This window comes from Protobothrops mucrosquamatus, unplaced genomic scaffold, assembly GCF_001527695.2.
Source record: "Protobothrops mucrosquamatus isolate PMUCROS unplaced genomic scaffold, P.Mucros_1.0 scaffold253, whole genome shotgun sequence".
Taxonomy (NCBI): Eukaryota; Metazoa; Chordata; class Lepidosauria; order Squamata; family Viperidae; genus Protobothrops; species Protobothrops mucrosquamatus.
The window spans coordinates 156,673-176,222 of record NW_015386601.1 but is presented as its reverse complement, the minus strand read 5'-3'; the positions used below and the strand labels follow the sequence as shown (position 1 = coordinate 176,222).

The 19,550-nt window shown below is 39.6% G+C and overlaps 1 protein-coding gene across 1 annotated transcript in view; it reads left to right on the top strand.

Annotated features, from left to right (window-relative positions):
• The first annotated feature begins 852 nt into the window (after positions 1-852).
• PIKFYVE (phosphoinositide kinase, FYVE-type zinc finger containing) overlaps positions 853-19,550 on the top strand; it is a 91,425-nt gene continuing 72,727 nt past the window's right edge. The window contains exons 1-3 of the mRNA XM_015814458.1: positions 853-1,019; positions 13,940-14,121; positions 16,029-16,217. Coding sequence (XP_015669944.1) covers positions 937-1,019; positions 13,940-14,121; positions 16,029-16,217 — 454 coding nt within the window. The 5' untranslated portion in view covers positions 853-936. The remainder of the gene's footprint in view (positions 1,020-13,939; positions 14,122-16,028; positions 16,218-19,550) is intronic.

Below are 19,550 nucleotides of genomic sequence, written 5' to 3'. Positions count from 1 at the left end.
CAGCTTTAAGTTGTGTGGACTTCTGGGAGCTGAAGTCCACACATCTTAAAATTGTCAAACACTGAAGAGACAATGCAGAATATTGACTCCTTGTAGGAGTCAAATGACCATCAGGTATTATTCCTATAATTCTGAAGTGTTAATGGCGAGTTTTTCATGATTCCACAAACCTATTATTTTATATAAACCGTTCAAGCGCCCCAAATTAGTTTTGAGTTCAAATTGGACGTGTCTGTTGGGTGGGTAATTGACTTATAAAATTTCACAGATGATTGTGAGAATTGTATTAGGGCTTAATTACACCTCCCTGCATCCCATTGATATTGTACAGCGTTGACACACTATTGTTTAGGAATTTATTGGATTAATTCTCAGTAAGAAACTAAACCTGAGCCTAGGGGACATATTTCAAACAGGGAGAAACGCACATCATTATGGTATTTTCTCTGTTGCCCTCAAGCTTCTTCGTTCGACATGCATGCGAGTTGACAGTGACGAGTTCTTATGTCATCTCTACCTGTAATATTGCTCTATGATTGGACATAGAGCATATTCGCATTCAGAAGATGCAAAACTTCAGACAAAGCCAGATCATCAATGAGATTGGTTCCCCCTTTCTCGTATACACTTGATGACACGTTCGCGCGTTACCAGTCATTATAGCATTGTACGCTCGAGCTAAGCGGCATTGAAAACTTTGGTCGATGATTGCAGGGTCGTTGGCTAATGCCTGTGTGCGTTTGGTTCATCTCTCCGGCATCAATTGGATTGCCTGCGGGAGGCTGGAGCAGATGGCGCTGGAATAGCTCCTCCTCCGCCGCTTTGCTTTCGCAGGGGAAGAAACAGGAAGTGGATGGTGAGGAGGGAGCGCGTCCAAGCCGGGTCAGCTGCTCTCTTAGCCGGGCGTCTTGGTTCCCTTTGGCCGCCCCCTCTTTGATGGTGTTGCCTCTTGGAGAGCAGAGCGCAGGAGACCCGTGGCGGGAGACAGAAATAGCCTGCTGGAGCCTACCGAGTGGCGGGTGAGAGGCGGCGAACAAAGCGATTTTTTTCCTTCGCGAGGAAAGGAAGCGGGGGGGTGGGGGCTTTCACGCAGCCTCGTAGATTCCGTGTTTTAGCTTTATGGGTTTCAGCCTGTCTTAGATCCTACATATGGGGCTGGACCGTAGCGATAATAGTTTTTTTTTAAAGTGCTTTGGCTATTTAGCTCGTTCCTGTGCCCTTCCGAATTTTGTCCCGTCTTTTCTACTGCGCGGTGTGGCATTTCCGCAAACCAGATTTTGGGGTGGGAAAGTTAACAATCGGGTCCTGCAGGGCGTATCGAGACTCTGGGGAGTGGGAAAAGATGACACAGGATGTTGCTCTCCGCGACGGAGCAGCCATCCTGCCTTGTCTCGTAGTTTGTGAGGAAAGGGGGCACCCAAAAAAGATTCTGCTGAAATGAGCAATTGCAAAATAGAGGATTGTTGCATCTTTAGAAGTTGTGCAGTGAAGAGAACATTTTGCTCGGTCTGAGATTTTTTTACCCTTGTATGCTGAGTTGCACTTGCTTACATACTTCCCCTGGGTCGTTTTGAAAAGTGTAAGAACCCTTTGCCAATTAGGTGAATGAATGAATGCTTTTATTCACTGATCAGAATGGCAACTAGATAAATTGCTCCTATCAGTTTTGAATTGTACACCTTTGGAACGAAGAGTGAATGATGCACACTACATTTCCTAATACATTTTCCAATTTTGGGCTTCTGTTGGGATAGGCTTGTAGAGGCACTTTGATTTAAAACAGGATGGAACTACACTTGCATAAGGTTAAAGATATTGAGACCATTTCAAGTCATATAACTGATTGCACCCATATTCAAATGAAATATGTGTAAGACGAATGAATGTTCCCTTTTGAACAGATACCTGGATGCATTAAAGCTAGGATCCTGTTACCCTGATTTAGAAAGATGGCATGGGAATCCTTCTAGAAATAAAACTCCCTAAAATCCTTGTGGTGAGCATTGTTTTTAAGAAAAGGAAACTAAATTTTCATAGCATTAATGATATTAGTTAGAATAGTTAATTTTCAGCCCCGTTAGTCCTGTGATCCTTGTCATCCCCTTTGAACACTTTTATTCAAGTGGGTGAGTTAATACAGAATGTTATTTTGTGATATACTTTGGAAATTCAGACTTTTGTGTAACAGATTTTATCCAACATGGATTCTTAAGTTTGGGGCTTATGCTAAATAAAGATTTAAAGCATTCTGTTTTTTTGAAAGAATTTTCTTTTTATCTTTAGGTAATAAACACCTTTAACAATTATTAAGTATCAGAATTTATTAGAACATGGCAATTATTATAGTAGACTCTACAGCAGAGGTGTCGAACTCAATTTCATTGAGGGCTGCATTAGCATTGCGGTTGCCCTCGGGCCAGGTGAGTGTGGCCAGGGTGAGTGCTGCCTACTGGGTGGGCGTGGATGGAGTGGGTGTGGCCTACTGGGTGGGCATGGCCAGCTCTACATCGTTCGTGTCAAGGGTGCCTATGGGGATCTGGGCAGGAGTGGGACAGATCTGAGGGTCTCTGGCAGAAGGGGGTGGGACCGGGGCAAGCGCAAGGCATGGTCCATTTCTTCATTCCTCACAAAGGGTGACACCTCCCCAGCATGCACCCAGGGGGCGGGGCTGATGCGGCAGGGGCTGGTTCCTCGCTGTTTCTAGACCAGGGCTTTTCAACCAGTGGTACAGGTACCACTTATGGTACATTGGCACCTGGCAGGTGGTATGCGACCATCCTAGAAAAGTGGTAGCGGGGGAGGGGAATGAGCTGAACCGGTGGCAGCACCGCACAAGCCTGAGCGAGAGATGGCTGGAGCTGCAGGGTTGTCAGGGCTCAGTGGAAGCGCCAGGATCAGTGCCGCTTTCCAGATGATCGGCGCTTTGGGGCTGTCAGGGCTCAGTGGAAGTGCCAGGATCAGCGCCAGGCTCCAGCTGGAGCTCGGCACTGATCCTGGTGCTTCTGCTGAGCCCAGAAGAAGCGCCGATCAGCAGCATCTCCAGGGTATTGTGATTTACGTTCAGATGCTTGGCAACTGATTCATATTTATGACGGTCACAGTGTCCCAGGGTCATGTGAAGGGACAAAACCTGCTGCAACCACCCAGCAGATGGGGGGAATAAAAACCAAACACCGCCCACCCCACCTCACTGCCAATCCTCAACAGAAATGCTCACAACAATGAAAACCTCGGACAGGAGGAAGAGCGCAGCCGGGTGTCTTGCTCGGCTGAGGATTGGGCGGCACTTTTTTTAGTGCCATTGTAACTTCGAACAGTCACTAAGTGAACTGTTGTAAGTCGAGGACTACTTGTACTTTATCACTTTTTTCCTTTTTTGGGGGTCATCAAGTTCTTGACACCTTGCTAGGTGACTGGTGGTACTTGGATGTTGCCATATCCTAAAAGTGGTACAATGGGTGAAAAAGTTGAAAAGCCCTGTTCTAGACAGCCTTGTGGAGCTAAGACTGAATGTGTTTCAGCATAGATGGCCACCACAAAATTGTACATTGGCTCCTGGCCGGCCTGGGCCAAGGCAGCGGGGGCCATTCCCTCACTGTTTCCAGGATGGCTTTGCGGGCCACATGAAACCACTTCGCGGGCCACATCCGGCCCCCGGGCCTTGTATTTGACATGTCTGCTCTACAGTTATTAAAATCAAATGTTGTCTATCTTACAATTACATTTTATACTTTAAGAAAAAAATAAAATGGAATTCTGTGCCAGCAATTCAAAACCCAATTTAAGGATTAAATTATTATACTTCAAATATTTGGATCATTTTTTTATTATATGACTTTATTGACTATCCAACACATATTCTTGAGTCAATAAACTGCTCAGATTCACCTCAAAACACAAGATGGCCAGCAAATAAATTTAATAATAAATAGGTAAATTGTTGATATATTTTTGAGGTGATCTTAATAATATCATATTTTCTTCCACTTAAAATTCAACTTATAGCAACATTAACTCTGCTTGCATGACATAGTTAATTATGGTTAACCCAGTTTTAGGTTTGTACAACATTGGAAACCATGAACTATAGTTGAATGCAATTAGCTAATTTGCAGTTCAGTGTGTACCGTAATATAAAACACAGCCATCAATTCAGCTTGGTTGCAAGCTTGTACCATTGACAACAAGTTATATTAATCCTTATATTAAATTACATTAATTTAAATTAATAGCCTTCAAGTATAATGGTCCTAGCATTTATGAAGAAAAATAATTCCTTACAGCCACATGATGTTAAAAATAATTTTGGACTAAGTACTTTGGAATCCTATCTGAACCAGATTCTTTCAGCTTAAATTAAAATTGTTCCTGTTTGCCTACTTGGGCTATGGTGGTATGATCTGAAGAATCTCTACTGATATTAATTCAGCCTGCATCTGCCTGAGAATCGAGTTTTACTTCTATTTTCGAAATGTGATGAAGGAACATATAAGTAGGAAGTGAATTATATTTTCTTAATGAATGCTCTTATTGGTGTGACCAATCCATGCCAATTTTATGGTGGTCATTGGTCACAAAATACTGATTACATCTACTCTCCAAAAATTTGGTATATATTTCAATACAGTATTGTGTATAAATATTTCTTTGATCATAATGCATTGATAACATACTTTCCCAAGACTTCCTGTTTCAAAGGCATTGTGGATAGAAATGGAATGAATAAGAGATTTCATTTAAATATGCTGCAGCACTGGAGAAGACAGGGATATTTAAAAATAAAAGAATTGCCACTATAAGACTAAGAGACATTAAGCCTAGTTCTCAGTGTCTGAGACCAAGCAGCTAGATTTCTATAGAAAACGTACAAGCAGAAATCTGATAGTGGTTGCCATTACTTTATCTTCTGATAGTGGTTATTATCTCAGTTTAACCTAGAGCCAGTATGAAAAACTCAACTGCTTCTGAGTATATGGCATTTGTGGCCATGTTTGCATGCTATACTAACTCATGGTTAAATGATCCATAGTTTACTGAATTAACCCACAACATCTTAAAACCAAAACTTAACTACTCTGAGTTCCCAAAACACACTGAGCACAAAAAAGCCAACTACATTTTAGCTAGTAAATTGTAGGTTATATTTGGCTGTCAAGACTGTTAGACAGTGGTAAATTTATGGAAATGGTAAATTTATGATTTTGAATTATACAAGCTGCATATTAATCTCAGAAGTACCTTTTTTTCATCCTGGCCTTGTTGGTTAGATGAAGAAAGAGGAAATATGGATTATCTGTTTGCTGTGAGAAGTGAGCACATGCAAATGAACAACTACACAGACAGTTCTATTATTAGATATTTGTGATGTAAATTGGATGGAACTTCTGGTTAAAGGTGCAGAGTGTCAATATTGGATTGGTGACTCTTGAATTAAATTATTTTGTCTCTTAAAATACAAAACCTTTGGAAAAAGTGTTTTTAATTAAATGCAAAACCTTTGGAAATACAAAATACAAAACCTTTGGAAAAAGTGTTTTTAATTAAATGCTGCCTGGGTTAACTGATGTACAGTATGCAATATTATATGTTTGGAATATAATATACTTTTACATGTGGTATTTATACTATGCTTATGGGCTCTGATTATGAGTGTACAGTATTATGGATTTGATTCCAGAAAGATGTTTCACAATTTCTGTAGGTAGGGCATGAATGTAATGCTTACTGTATCTTCAGTTCTTTAAAGCAGGTTCTCATGCCAACTTTAGGGAACAGCTGACAATCCTGGGAAAAGATGCTGGTACTTTCAAGATAAGTCCTACATTTATGTTCTGAAGTACTTTTTTTAGAACTTAATAAATGTTGCATAGCCATATACTAGCTTTGGCTTATTGTTGGGAAAAATCTGGACAAATTACTTAGTTATGGACACAGAGCTGGCAAAATTGCTGTGTTCAGAACTTGCTTTGGACTATTTTTCTCTACATTTTTGTCAGGTTCTAAAACCAAGCCTTTGTGTTCTTGCTGAAGATCAAATGTGTGAAGGACTGTAGACCTGACTGTGGGAACAGAGAAAGAATGAGTGAACCAACAGGGGGGGACTTTCAGAAAGGATTACTCAGTCCTGTGAAACAGAAAAGTATAACTGCTTTGATTTTGTTTGGCATAAGATAGGACAGAGAGACACTCTGACAGGCTTTCAAGATTTCTTTTATTGTACTTGACAACAAAAACCATTTCCTTGAAATCCCTGCGGTGACTGTTTTGGCCTTGCCTACCTTGAAGGGCTGCCAGATTGTGACTCTGACTAGCAGTTGTGATGATAGAAAACCCTATGGTGGCTGTTTTCTAGAGAAGAATGGGATCTGGACAGACGTTTTTTGGAAACGTCTGTCAGCCTTTCCAGGTAGACTAGACAGGAAACAACCAGATGAGCTAATTCTACTTTACTGTAAGGCTACATTAACAAAATCTTGCAAGTCTGATAGTAGAAATTCTCGCCATCTCTTTTACAGAAAGTTTCTTTCTCGGCTGCTGGCTATGCCCTCTCTTACCTAGGTAGCATCTCCCCATCCTACCCCTCTCATTCCCTCATAACCATTACATCATCTTTGAGTTGAATTGTCATTACTTTTTTGTTTATAACCCTACTTTCTGCCTACATTGTTGTTTTGGAAACTTAATAGCATTCTTACAGAATTAACCCGATTTGTAACATTCTTTTGCCCATACTACTCTCTGAACTAGTCATAGTTTTGTTATTACATTGTCAAATGGTAACTTTTTACTTCCTTAATTCATACTTGTGAACATTAAACATGTCTAATCTACCCATCCATAATTGAGTAAAATCTGGATCCAGGAAAAGAAGTATCTGCAAATGTTGGGAAACTAGCTTATTTTCAAAATGCTGTTGGGATTAGATAGTCAGGTGGCATCAATACTATATATGCTTGATGCTTGGTATCTGCATGAAGAAAAATGCTTATCACCTTGGCCTGCTTTTAACAATAACTCATAGCTTTTCAAAGGACATTGTCTTTCCCTTTTCCTGTTTCTCTCTACAATACTATACATAATAATTTGTTCTGGTCTATCCTCCGCTTGCATGTACATTTGTGAGTTTTTGTTTACTGATAATCACCTCATGATAAGAAATTGTATATTACAAAATAGGACTAGCCTGAAGCAATTATCCATCATTTGTTTCCTCTAGCTTAGATCTCTTCAATACGTTGGTAATTGCTACTGAAACATATTTTATCTATGAAATTGGCTTATTTATCAGTCTCAAAAAGCAGAGACCTACAGTTCTATGCCTGAAAGTGTACAAAGAGTAACAGGAATAATAATATGCACTTGCCTGCTGTCATTGCTCTCTGAGCTTTTCTTAATTGTATGAGGATCTTCTTCCAGGTTCTTGGGAGGGGAGTCTGTGAATTTTCTTGAAAGTAAGACACTGGAACAATTTGGGCACTTGCTTGTTAAGTAGCCTGCAGTTTGCAAATGACTCAGTGGTTTGTGCTTGGCTATGTGTCCTGGGCCTTCACAATAAAAATATAAATCAAAGTCTCTTCTCTGTTTCTCTGCTGTTGTCTTCACTGCCTCCTATTTTCTCCATACCTCCTCCAACTCTTCCAAATTCTGTGGTATTCCTTGTCTCAATAATTCATCTCTTAATTCACCAGTAAGTCCTTCCAGAAAGTGGTCATTCAAAGCAAGATCATTTTACATTCCACATCGTGAATACCAGTTCCAGCAAAATGTTGTATACAAGTCCATCCTGTGACTTACTTTCATTAACAGTAGATGCTGAGCTCCAGGACCTCTCCCTTCTGCCTCTTCAGCATTCCAGTTCTGCCTATGACACTGTCAGACTTATCCATTGATTTGGGAAAGCTGCTGAACCCATCTGCAAGCAAGGAAGAGGGCAGCAAATCTGTAGCGGTTGCATTTAATGGCTTGCCTACCCTGCTTTTTGCATGTTGGGTGGAAGGGTGATTTGGATAGAGTCTTATCGAACTCAGACCAAGATTAAATCTCCCACTAGACTAAATCTTTCTGAAAGAAAATTTTTTAAGGCCAAAGGTGCACCTCTGGGGAGGGAACGTACTGTAAGAGAAGATCTGTCTCTGTTGTATGCATGAGTCTATGAGTATCAGCAGAGAACACTATTAGTAATTTAATAAAACTTAGTTGTACTAAACTCTGGTGTGTTGGTCTTGTGGAAGACGAAAATATTGGCTATTGTTCTTCTATGCAAGGTTTAGGCCCAGCTGAACTAAATCAGGCCTCATGGAAAAAGTATTGAACCAAAATCTGTGCTATGCTTAATTTTGCAGTTTGCAATTGTACTTAATATGATTTTGCTAAGCTTGCTTGTTTCAAATATATTTGGAACTTAAGGACTGGAACAGTAAGAAATAGGGAACTGAAATTAGGGAACTGAAAGTAGCTGATGGATGGGGGTTCCAATGTACATGAGTATGTGGAAAGTTATGTTCAGCAAAGGTTCAACAAAAAGTCAGCAGAAAGTGTAAGATTGCTGACCATCTGTCTACTGTCTTAGGATGAGAAAGGTTATAAAAAGTTGGGACTGGACATGATTGATTTGCCACTGGCCTGTAGCTGTGCTTGCTGGACCTGCTATGTCACTGGACCTCATTGCAATGGGTTACTAATGTAAGTGATGTTGTGTTATTATGTTTGCTGTGTTCCAAATCATTAGCAAAATAAACCTCTGAATCTTAAAGTAAGAAGTATTGCTTTGTGTTGCTGTCTCTTGTCTTTTTCACTGGGTTTTTCCGCGACAGTCTCAAGCTTGGATTCTTTAGTACTACACTCTAACAATTTTACCATGCAGAACTGAAAATCTGACGTAGGGAGGAGGGGGTTGGAAAAGTTAGAATAGGGTTCTAAAAAGAACTGTGTCTTAAAAATTACATAAAATCTCTGTGTACAACAAAGGAGAATAAGAAGTCAGGAAAAAATTCAGGTAGAAAAGACATATAGAACAAGCATATAAATTTAGAGGAAGACAGAATCATGATAGTGAAACTGTTTGCAGATTATAGGTAGTCCTTGGACTTATGATCAATCAGCCCAAAAGCTATTTAAGACCCAGTTTTGACAGCAGAGGCTCTGCAGCACCCCCTTACCTATTTCCCTCCCATCCCATATGCTTTGCCACCCCACCAGGATCCATATGCTCCTCCCTACCTCCGAGCAATTGCTCACTTTCCTTTTACTGTAGACCTCCTTCTGGAAGCTCCACAGATTGCATTGGGAAAGAAAAGCAAACTGCTGTGTCCCTAGGTCACGTAGCCCAGTCTCAAAAGCAAGCGCCCTTTTTGGAGCGCCCTAGGAATATTATCTAGCAATGTCATTTAACATGCTAGCTTTGACTTCTGAAGCCGTATAATTCCAACAAGTCAACTTGTCCTCCTGGGAAAATCTGCTAGTGTTTTTTACTTCTGGGAAGGTATGGTTAATTGAAGATATTTCTGTGAAAGGGAAGCTGAACAATATAGGAAAGACCAAGGAACTGGTGAATAGACCGTGTCCTTGGAGTGCCTCTGGATATAAACCAGCTGAATCCAGGGAGTAAATCTTAGGCTGATAGGCCTTATTCAAGCCTATCAGCCTCAACCTCTCCCAGAAAGAAGCACTGACCATCCCTTAGATGCAGTTAATCACACCCTTGTCCCACAAATGAGCCAAGAGAGATATGGATGAAGTCCACAAATGACAGTGAACATGCCAGAATACATTCTTGTCAATTTCCTCAGAATCTGCAGGCCAAAGGAATCCCAGCTAATATGCCTTTATGTACTAGCCTCAGCCCGGGAGGAGTGACGAGTTTGGTAATTTGAATGATTTAATTGGCAAAATTAGCAAAATAGTCACAACAGCCAGGTTGATCTACTGGCTTGTTTCTCCTTGAGAAGGAATTCATCATCTGAAACAAGGCTACCATCTATAGCCTACCAATGCATTATGAGAGAAGAAGTACTGATGTCTCCTCTCCATTATCCAGCACTATATACTGTAGGTCCAAGTACAGAGTAGGTTCACTTTTAGTCCTTTTTCACCAACCCTCAAGTGATGATTTGTGCTGCTTCATTTCTTAGACCTTCTTGGTGAATTAGGGAACACTGTGGGATTGGCAAGTAAAGGCCATCCAAGGGCAATCTCATTGAGGCCTTAGCTCACCTCTTATTGCCTGAGCTGCCTGCCAGCCAAATTGCTGAGAAATTCACTGTTAACATATCACATTCTTGGTGAATATCCAGTCAGTACCATAGAGGGAAAAAAATGTACACCATGGAGCATTTGCTTTGGGAGAGGGAAAATGATCAGCATACGGAGACTAGGAACCCAGTGCTGTTAGGATTGCGGTGAAAGGGGTTATGTGGCAATTTAGGGATTAGGAAAGGACTTTGTGATCACTTGAGGAGCAGTGCTTCTTATTCCTAGAATGAAAGGAAAGAACTTCCTGATCCAATAAATTAAGAGCTTCAGTCTTGTGGAGAAGTGGTCAAGCTAGATCAGCACTAATAAGCTCATTATAAACCTTACTTTTAATAGGGCTTTACAAAGAATTCCAATCAGAATTTGGCTGGAAAGAATTGAATTACTTGTTGCCTATGACTACACTATTACCCAGACAGCCATTATTGTATATTTTACTCCATTGAGCCCTGGTATGAGTGTTCCATCTGAAGAAACATACTGGGGTTTAAATAGCACATCCTTGTCTTTGGCCACTTCTCAATCATCCACATTTTAAGTACATGGATGAATATAATCGGTGTGAGGTGTGACAAGAAAAAAAACCTTTTGTTTAATTATTGATGGGATATCTATGTCTACTGAACTGAACAGATTTTGCAGAAGAGTGGCCTCAGGTTTCAGCCTGATTTCATATTTGTCAGATTTGTATTTAAAATCCAAGGAGGCTGTTTAGTAATATGCAATTTATTTTACCATATGTGATAGATTTTAAAAGAATATAGTGTGACGCCGAAGCCCAAAAATGATACAACAAAATCTAATCAAACCAATCTTTTATTTGCTTATACCTAATGGACAAAATGTTGCTAGACTAAACTTACAGTATAACTCTTTAGCCCAGTGTTTCTCAACCTTGGCAACTTTAAGATGGGTGGACTTCAACTCCCAGAATTCCCCAACCAGCAATCCTAAGAGATTCTAGGATGTGTCTAACTACTTCTTCCCTTCCCTATCCTGTCATAACTGCACAATCTCTTAATTTGGGCTTCTCTCTGGAATATATTACCCCCTTTCTGGGAAAGGTCTGTGTTGCCAACACTCCCAGGCATTTTTTGGGATCTGAAATCAATTGATCAGTTTGGAATTCTTTATGGCATAAAACCTTTTTAAATATATCACTGGAAGCTATTTAGCACTTACCATAAAAATAATATCCTAGGGATATGTAAAAACTTCCATCCATCCATTCATCTGTCTGTCATCTGGTGGCTATATTATTGGCATATTCTTAGCCAAAAAACATACATAATCACCTTTTGTGATTATGTTGCAATTTTATTCCCAATTTATTACTCTTGACACAGAAATAAAAATGGTTATTGCAGCTATTCATTTCTACTCTTAAAATGGACTGAGTTGAAATCTGATTGGGATCATTAATGAGAAGAGCTCCCTTTACAGTGTGTTGTACTATGGTTTCTGTTTTGCTCATAGAATCAAAGACTGGCTAGCTGCCCACTTTTTCAATTCAATGAAAGTTTATCTGTGGGGTTGTGGCTTCTAATTATAGTAATTATTTGCATATTGAAAGGTAAAGATAAAATCTACTTGCAGTTGAATTTGACTCCTGGTGATTTCATGGATATATCCATGTATAGTTGCTTTTTTGGTGATGTTAAAGTAGTTTGCTGCTGCCTTCTAGAATCTCTTTTGTTTTCTCAGTCTAATGTATGTTATTACACCATCTAATGTTGAGTATTAATTGACATCTTTGTAGATGCTGGGAGTCTATAATAAAACTGATAAATACTACCGTCTTTGGTGGCAACATGGTAATGTATATAAATTTAAGGAAACTAGTTCATGTTTTCTGTTCATTGTAAGTTTGTTATTATAAATCAATAGAAGATTAAAGTACATTTTATGTGCATGAATTATATTTGGAAGTGGCCAGAAAGGTACAGTTTCTTAAAGCATTTATGCCTTTTTCTGGGATTTTGGTTGTTTCCCACAACTGTGGCAGAGTCTCAGGAAAAGACATCTTTGATTTTAGGGCTCGCAGACAGAAGCTGGTTTTATAGACACTACGTGATCGGAAACACCTTTTACTTTTGAATCTGAAGCACTGCACAGTTCTAATATCAATCCCTCCTCAAGAACTTTTGTACATATTCCTTTTGGGGTTTTTTTTCTCCTTATCTTTCTTTTTTTTTTTTTTTACTAATATTTGTTATAAGGAAGTAAACAAGGTAAAGTTCTGTTCTATATAATCCCAAAAATATACTCATATGCATTCAGTCTGATTTAAATCCAGGTTCTGTCTAATGTTACTGTCTTGCCTAATCTGCCTGATTGATTATTTATTTATTTATTTTACTTGCTGCCCTTTTTGTTTCAGAGTGACTCAGGACAGATTTAATTTAGATTATTACTAAGTGGATGTTTAGAACTATTTTTAAAACTGACAACTGACATTTTCAAATTGCTAGTCTCGATTATGTGGGTCTCATACTTTGCTTCATAATAAATAATTATATAGGCCAGTGATGGCGAACCTTTTAGAGACCGAGTGCCCAAACTGCAACCCAAAACCCACTTATGCATCGTCGTGTGCCGGCTGGGTGTGGCCCATTGGCTGGGTGTGGCCCATTGGCTGGGTGTGGCCCATTGGGTGGGCATGACTGCGGTGGTAACAGCAGACTGGGTGGGACTAAAAAGTTCAATCAATCAATTCCAACTTTGCAAGATCTTTTTTTTTCCCGCGAGAAGTTGAAATTGACTGATTGATTGAACCTTTTTTTTTTACATACGGCGGCGGAGGCCTAAAGTAAAAAAGTTTTATAAAACCCAGCTGAAGGCCTAGGACTGGGGTGATGGCGCACGTGCCCACAGAGAGGGTTCTGAGTGCCGCCTCTGGCACCCGTGCCATAGGTTCACCACCACTGATATAGGCCATCATCCATGCTGTTCCATCTATTCATTTTATTCAATTTGCTTATGATTATTTCATTGCTCTCTATGCAGTACCGCTGCTGGTAAGATGCACTCCTTTAATACATCTTTAAAAAGTTGAACAGTACTTTATTTAGGAGTTTATGCTGTGCCATTTAATACTCTTATTTCAGTATGGCTTTTTAGTATTATTATAATCAGCACAGTACAAATAAAACATTTGAAAGTACACCAGGCTGTAGTATCTGATAATACTGTGGGGGACCTTACTATGGGTTGCCCAAGTACATCTAAATTTTACTTTACTACTAGGACTTTGTACCTTCCTCCCCATTGATGCTAACACCATCTACCACAATACAAACAATTAATTTTATTGTGCCTATACGCTGATTCCCTTCACACCAGACAACAGCTAACAATCTAGTTTTTAATCTGTTCTTTTTCAGTCTCATCAGAGGTTGCTCACTCCTTTTTATGTTTCTATACCATGTACGTATCATTAACTATGTTTTCATAGTACGTAAGAGGAAGCCGGTAATGCTCTGCTTGGATTGGTTTTTTTTCTCTTTTGATAGGAAGATAGAAAAGATTGCTTGAATTCATGCTTACGATATTGTAGATTCATAAAAGGCAAATATCTCTGGACTTTCATAGCTGTGACCTCAAGGAGTTTATAATATCTAAATGATGATCTGACTTTTATTGAAGTAAATGAGTGAAATAGTAAACATGCACTTTTCATTTTTCTTAGGATTCATGAAATGGCCACAGATGACAAAACATTTCCCACACTGGAATCTGTGAATGATTTGCCTTACTCTCCTGGCAGCCCATCTCACCTGACGCACTTCAAACCTTTGACTCCTGACCAGGATGAGCCTCCATTTAAATCTGCATACAGTTCTTTTGTAAATCTTTTTCGCTTCACTAAGGGTACGTGCAAATTATGTTTCGCGGTTTAATTTCTTCAGTATGAAAGAGGGCTTAAGGTCACTTGTGGTTCTGAATCAGTCTCCCTCTATTTGGTGACTTCCAGAGCTGTTGAAATACTACTAGTGCATAAGCCCAAGACTTCCTATTTTCTTTCTCTTCTCTGGAATAAGAGGTTGGAAGTTTTGTTCCCACTTTCAATTCACGTGGCTTCTTCTGAAGCCTGGAAGTGTGCAGAAGGAGGTAAACATCACATTAACTGTAATTATATTGAAATTAGCCAACATCAGACTGATGATTTTGTTTGAGTGCATGATGCTAAATCTGACATGTGGAATTTGACAGTGTAGATAGTGAAGACAGCAGGCCGATCCTGATCTTTTTCTGCTTCCTCCCCCTTTTTATGTTTTTGTTCACTAAATTAATACATGCATAGATCAAGTATGTATGATATGGACACTTTGTGCCCGTGTTTTCTGATTTCCAGATTCAGGTTTTATCGAAAGTATTGATTTTGAATTCCTTCATAGTTTGTAAATATAAAGAATTGATTCTTTCCACATGTATCAAATCAGTCCTTGAAGTCAATACCTAACCATCAAATGTGGTATGGCAAGTAAACAACTGTATAATTTCCCAACTCTTTTAAATTAAGTTGTGATCTTTATGGTATTTTTTTGCTTAGTATCCCATTATATTCCTCTGCCATACATTGATTTTGAATTATAATTTTTATCTGTCTGATATATTTGAGTTTGAAGAAGAAAATGCTACCATTTAGCTTGATCATTCTTTCACTTAGTACTTAGATACAGAACCAATTATGACTCTCCCAACATCTTTTTGCAGCTTCTGAAACTCTTTGAATAGGACTAAATGTTTTATTCTTTTCTCTGGGGACAGCTTGCAATGCTTGAAGAAGCAAAATGAATGGTTTAAACTTGAAGAGGTTGAATGCACCATTTTATGTCCTTTAAGAACTGTGAAAACAACCTCAAAATTGGGTACATTTTTTTACCATGGGGGGCTTATAAGCTAAATGTGTACCTTACAGTAGTGGCCAAAATTGTGGAAACCTTTTGGGAAAAGTGTATTTTTGAGGTTTGATGGCTAATAACACCATTTGTTTTGAGAGTAGTACCATAAAATTGTATATCAATGGAAAGATAATTTAATCAAGAATGTAATGCAACAAAGTTTGTTCAATTATCTGTACTGTATTCTATGAAAAGGTATAGCCAAATAACCAGGAAAAAGAAGCACAACTTGCTTAGGTTGATATCAGGTAGCTTTCCTTCATCTGCTTGTAGCCAATGAGCATGAGTGTTTAGAGAGCCAATCAGGTATCATCTTGTTTTGGCAATGAGCCAATGAGATCACAGTAGGATTCAGTTATTGATGTCATGTATTGAAGCTGAGAGGAGGACATTTGTCAATGTGTTATGTGATCGCTATCAAGTTGGTTGGGTTTTTTGTGTTCTTTCATTTAGTGAGCTTGTAAAACATAATAAAATTAAAGTAATGGTGCAAATACTTGACTGGTTTTCCAGAAAGCGATGTAAAATAGTATTATTAAGTGAACAAGGCTACAGTTATAAAGAAATTAGAAGAAAAATTGGTGGAAACGTAACCAAAAGTGGCATTTCTACTGTACACTTTTCCCAAAAGGTTTCCACAATTTTGGCCACTACTGTAAATCCTTGTAAGTCTTAAGGTATCTACTTTATTTCTTAATTGCCATCAAATCAACTGGAGAGTAAATTTGGCCTTGGCTGCAGGATAAAAAATATAACCACTATATAAAAGGTTGAAGGCAACAAGTGGTACTAAAAAAATTAAAGAGAGCTTGTTATCTTTCAGACTAGTAGAAAAATATAGCTTTTTCACAGTCTAATATTTGCCCTTTCTAGATGATGGACGACTTGCACCCTCTGTTGAGAGAACAGAGATTGGGCAGGGGGATCATCAGCAGACACTGAATGCGAATTGGTCAAGCCCAGAACACTCCTCAAGATCGCAGTCGTTGAGGTCATCCCCCATAGCTTACAAAAAAACACAACCTGCGGGGGAGCTGCAGCGACGATCTTCTACATCATTAGGTAAGAGATCTGAGCTTGAAAAGGAGCCTGTTTTGTAAACTTTTATCCGCCCTTCACAATTTTCCAAACATTCACTCTAAAGGTGCTTTTCAGGAGGACTGTAATTCAGTACCTGAAAAATATCTTATTTTTAAACACTATAAACAGAGAATTGTTAGTTCAGAAAAATCAAACACACAGGGAAGCTTGTATAGATGTCTGTCAGGTGCAAAAGACCAGCTGTGAATGACCACAGGTGAAATTCCAATTAAGCAGGTTTGTTTGTTTGTTTATTAAATTTGTTTGCTACCCATCTTACCGCAAGGCAACTCTTTATTGCTCATACCTATGTATAGGAATTAAAGGTTAGCACCTGCTAGAATTTAGATGAGAGTCAATGGAATTCAAGGATTGGACTCAATACATTTGTGGCTAGGAATTTTAGGCTGATTCCATTTTTGATCCCGCCGCCAGGCTCTTCCTCTCCTACAATATCCTGATTAATAACATAATAACAGAGTTGGAAGGGACCTTGGAGGTCTTCTAGTCCAACCCCCTGCTCAAGCAGGAGACCCTATGCCACAGGTCGGCAACCTGCGGCTCCAGAGCCGCATGCGGCTCTTTGAGCCTTTCCCTGTGGCTCCCAGCCTCCTCTGCTATTTGCAGAGAGAGACAGAGAGAGACAGAGAGAGAAGCAGGGAAGCGCTTCCCTGCTTCTCTCTCTGTCTCTCTCTCTCTCTCTGTGTCTTTGTGTGTTTGTGTTTGTATGTGTGTGTGTAAAAGAGAGTGGACTCGCGGTGTTCTCCGACAAGCTGAAAAGCTTTTGGGGCGGGGCTCCTCCCTTTGCTGCGTCTCTGCAGGAAGCAGGAAGCAGGAAGGACAGGCGAGAACTAGCTAGCCCAGCTATGCTGACTCAGGAATTCTGGGAGTTGAAGTCCATGAGTCATAAAAGAGCCGAGGTTGCCTACCCCTGAGCTTGTTGGAGAACAGCTTGAAGCCAGCTTGCCAGGTGAGCAGAAGATCGGAGAGAGGGAGAGGGGGGGGGAGAGAGAGAGACAGGGAGAGAGAGAGAGAGAGGAAAGAGAGAGAAAAAGAAAGGGGGGGGAAGAGGACTGGCAGACCAAGGGCAGAAAGAGAGGGAGGGAGGGAGAGAGAGGGAGGGAGAGAGAGACACAGAGAGAGAGACCCTTTTGACATCTAAAATGAATAATAAAGGTAAAAAAGGATATATGCAGTGTTATCTTCATTTTAGATATCAAAAGGGTTTTGCGGCTCACATGTTTTGTTTTCGGTGGGAAACGGGTCCAAGTGGCTCTTTGAGTGTTTTGGGTTGCCTACCCCTGTCCTATGCCATTCAGACAAGTGGTTGTCCAGTCTCTTCTTAAAAGCTTCCAGTAATGGAGCACCCATAACTTGTGAAGACAGTCCATTCCACTGGTTAATTGTTCTCACTGTTAGGAAACTTCTCCTTAGTTCTAGATTGCTTCTCTCCTTGATTAGTTTCCATCTAATTTTGTTAATTTTGTTTATTTTGAAAGGGGGCATGATTTTTATAATGTGACAAAATTAGAATTGAATTTTTATGGGAATGTTGCCAGTGGAATCTAAGATAGTTAATAATTAAATGTTATGCAATTGTAAGTGACTGATTTCTCAGTATGCATGGTGTATGGTTTCTGACACTGTTTCAATTGTAAATAAAAGATTCTTAATGTACAACAACCACTGGCACTTTAAGGAGAAAAATAGCATTGATTTAAAGAGTTTCAAATAATTTCCATGTTAAAAGGCAAACAATTCCTTGGAACTGGACAATTTCACAAGAGACCACTAATTTACATTATATTCCACAGTTGCATTTAAGGCAAATGATTGTTTTTTGCCCACAGTGAATGGTTTGAGATGGGTGGCTGTCCAAATGGGATGAATGAAAGAAAAAATGAATGAATGAATGAATGCATGAATAAGTGAATGAGTGAATGAATGAATAAAAATTAGCAGTTAACATGAATAAAAGTAAACTTTTTAAAAAATGTTGAAAGCATACTTAAAAGCACATAGCTTCTCCTATCTGAAAATGTAAATCATCTTAGCTTTCAAGGTCTCACCTGAGTAAGAATGTACTTTCCTTGCCAATAGAAACAAAATTGATAGGAAGCTTCCCACCCTCCTCCTTTGGCAAATAGGAAGCCACTGGAGAGGGCTCCTTTTTTGCTCCAATCAGACACATATTCCCTGGGGCATGGTGATGACAATTCATATACCATGACGACTTCATATAGATTTTAAACAGCATGAGGAATAAGACAGGGGTCCCCAACCCCCGATCCATGGACCGACACCGGGCCGCAGCATGCCAGAAAACTGGGCCATGCAAACAAGCGAAGCCCCATCCTCAGGATGTAGGCAGCATGCAAAACCATGCCCCTTCCAGTCTGCGGAAAAACCTTTCTCCATGGAACTGGTCCCTGGTGCCCAAAAGGTTGGGGACCACTGGAATAAGACTCTCCATATGAAATTTGACATGGAGCAGAATAGTAATCCTTAAGCAACACTTTCTGGAATGCTCTTCAGCTCATTTGAAAGCCTTAAGAATATCAACAAGGCAATGCATGTCTCCTGCCTCTTTCATCCAACAAGATGGCTAAAATAGAACCCCAAATCCGGCCTTAAAGCTGTGACGAAATACATTTTGAAAATGAAGTTTAGCCAACTTTTCTGCAGTTTGAAGGAAACTACTCTGGAATCTCCTCCTGAAAGGGTCGCTTTCTTGAAAACAGATTATTTCTTCTTTCAAGATTGTAGCTCCAGTTCCTCTTTAACAGGAGAATTACCTTACCTCTGCGGTTGGCCATCCCCCCTTATTAGCATGAACAAACTAAGCAAGGTAATGGTTGGTTGAATTTGTCTAAGGACTTTGTTTGTATTCTTTGGGCTCTATAATTGGAATTCATCTAATACAATTGGACAACATATTGTTGTGCTTTGATACAAATTAAAAACTGGGTTGAGGCACATAGGTGATGGATTTTAATTGCTGCCGTGCAAAACCTGGCAGCATTGTATGTTGTACCAGGATTAGTATCTGTAAGCAGCAAGGAGGTACAACATTATCTGGGTATTTAGATGGTATTGGTGAGATGAGTTCCAGTATGAATATCTCTGTAGTGCAGGCACCGGAGGAGCACATGCTCTATGGTTCCTATGTGTCCAGAATCACAGGTGCATTGTCCCTCTGGATATGGATTTTTGCTGTATTGGTCTTCAAGGACAACTAACAGAAGGGTGTGACATTGTTTTTATTGTTTCAGCTACCTTATCAAGGTCTGTGAAGCTCAGTTTTTATCCAAGATA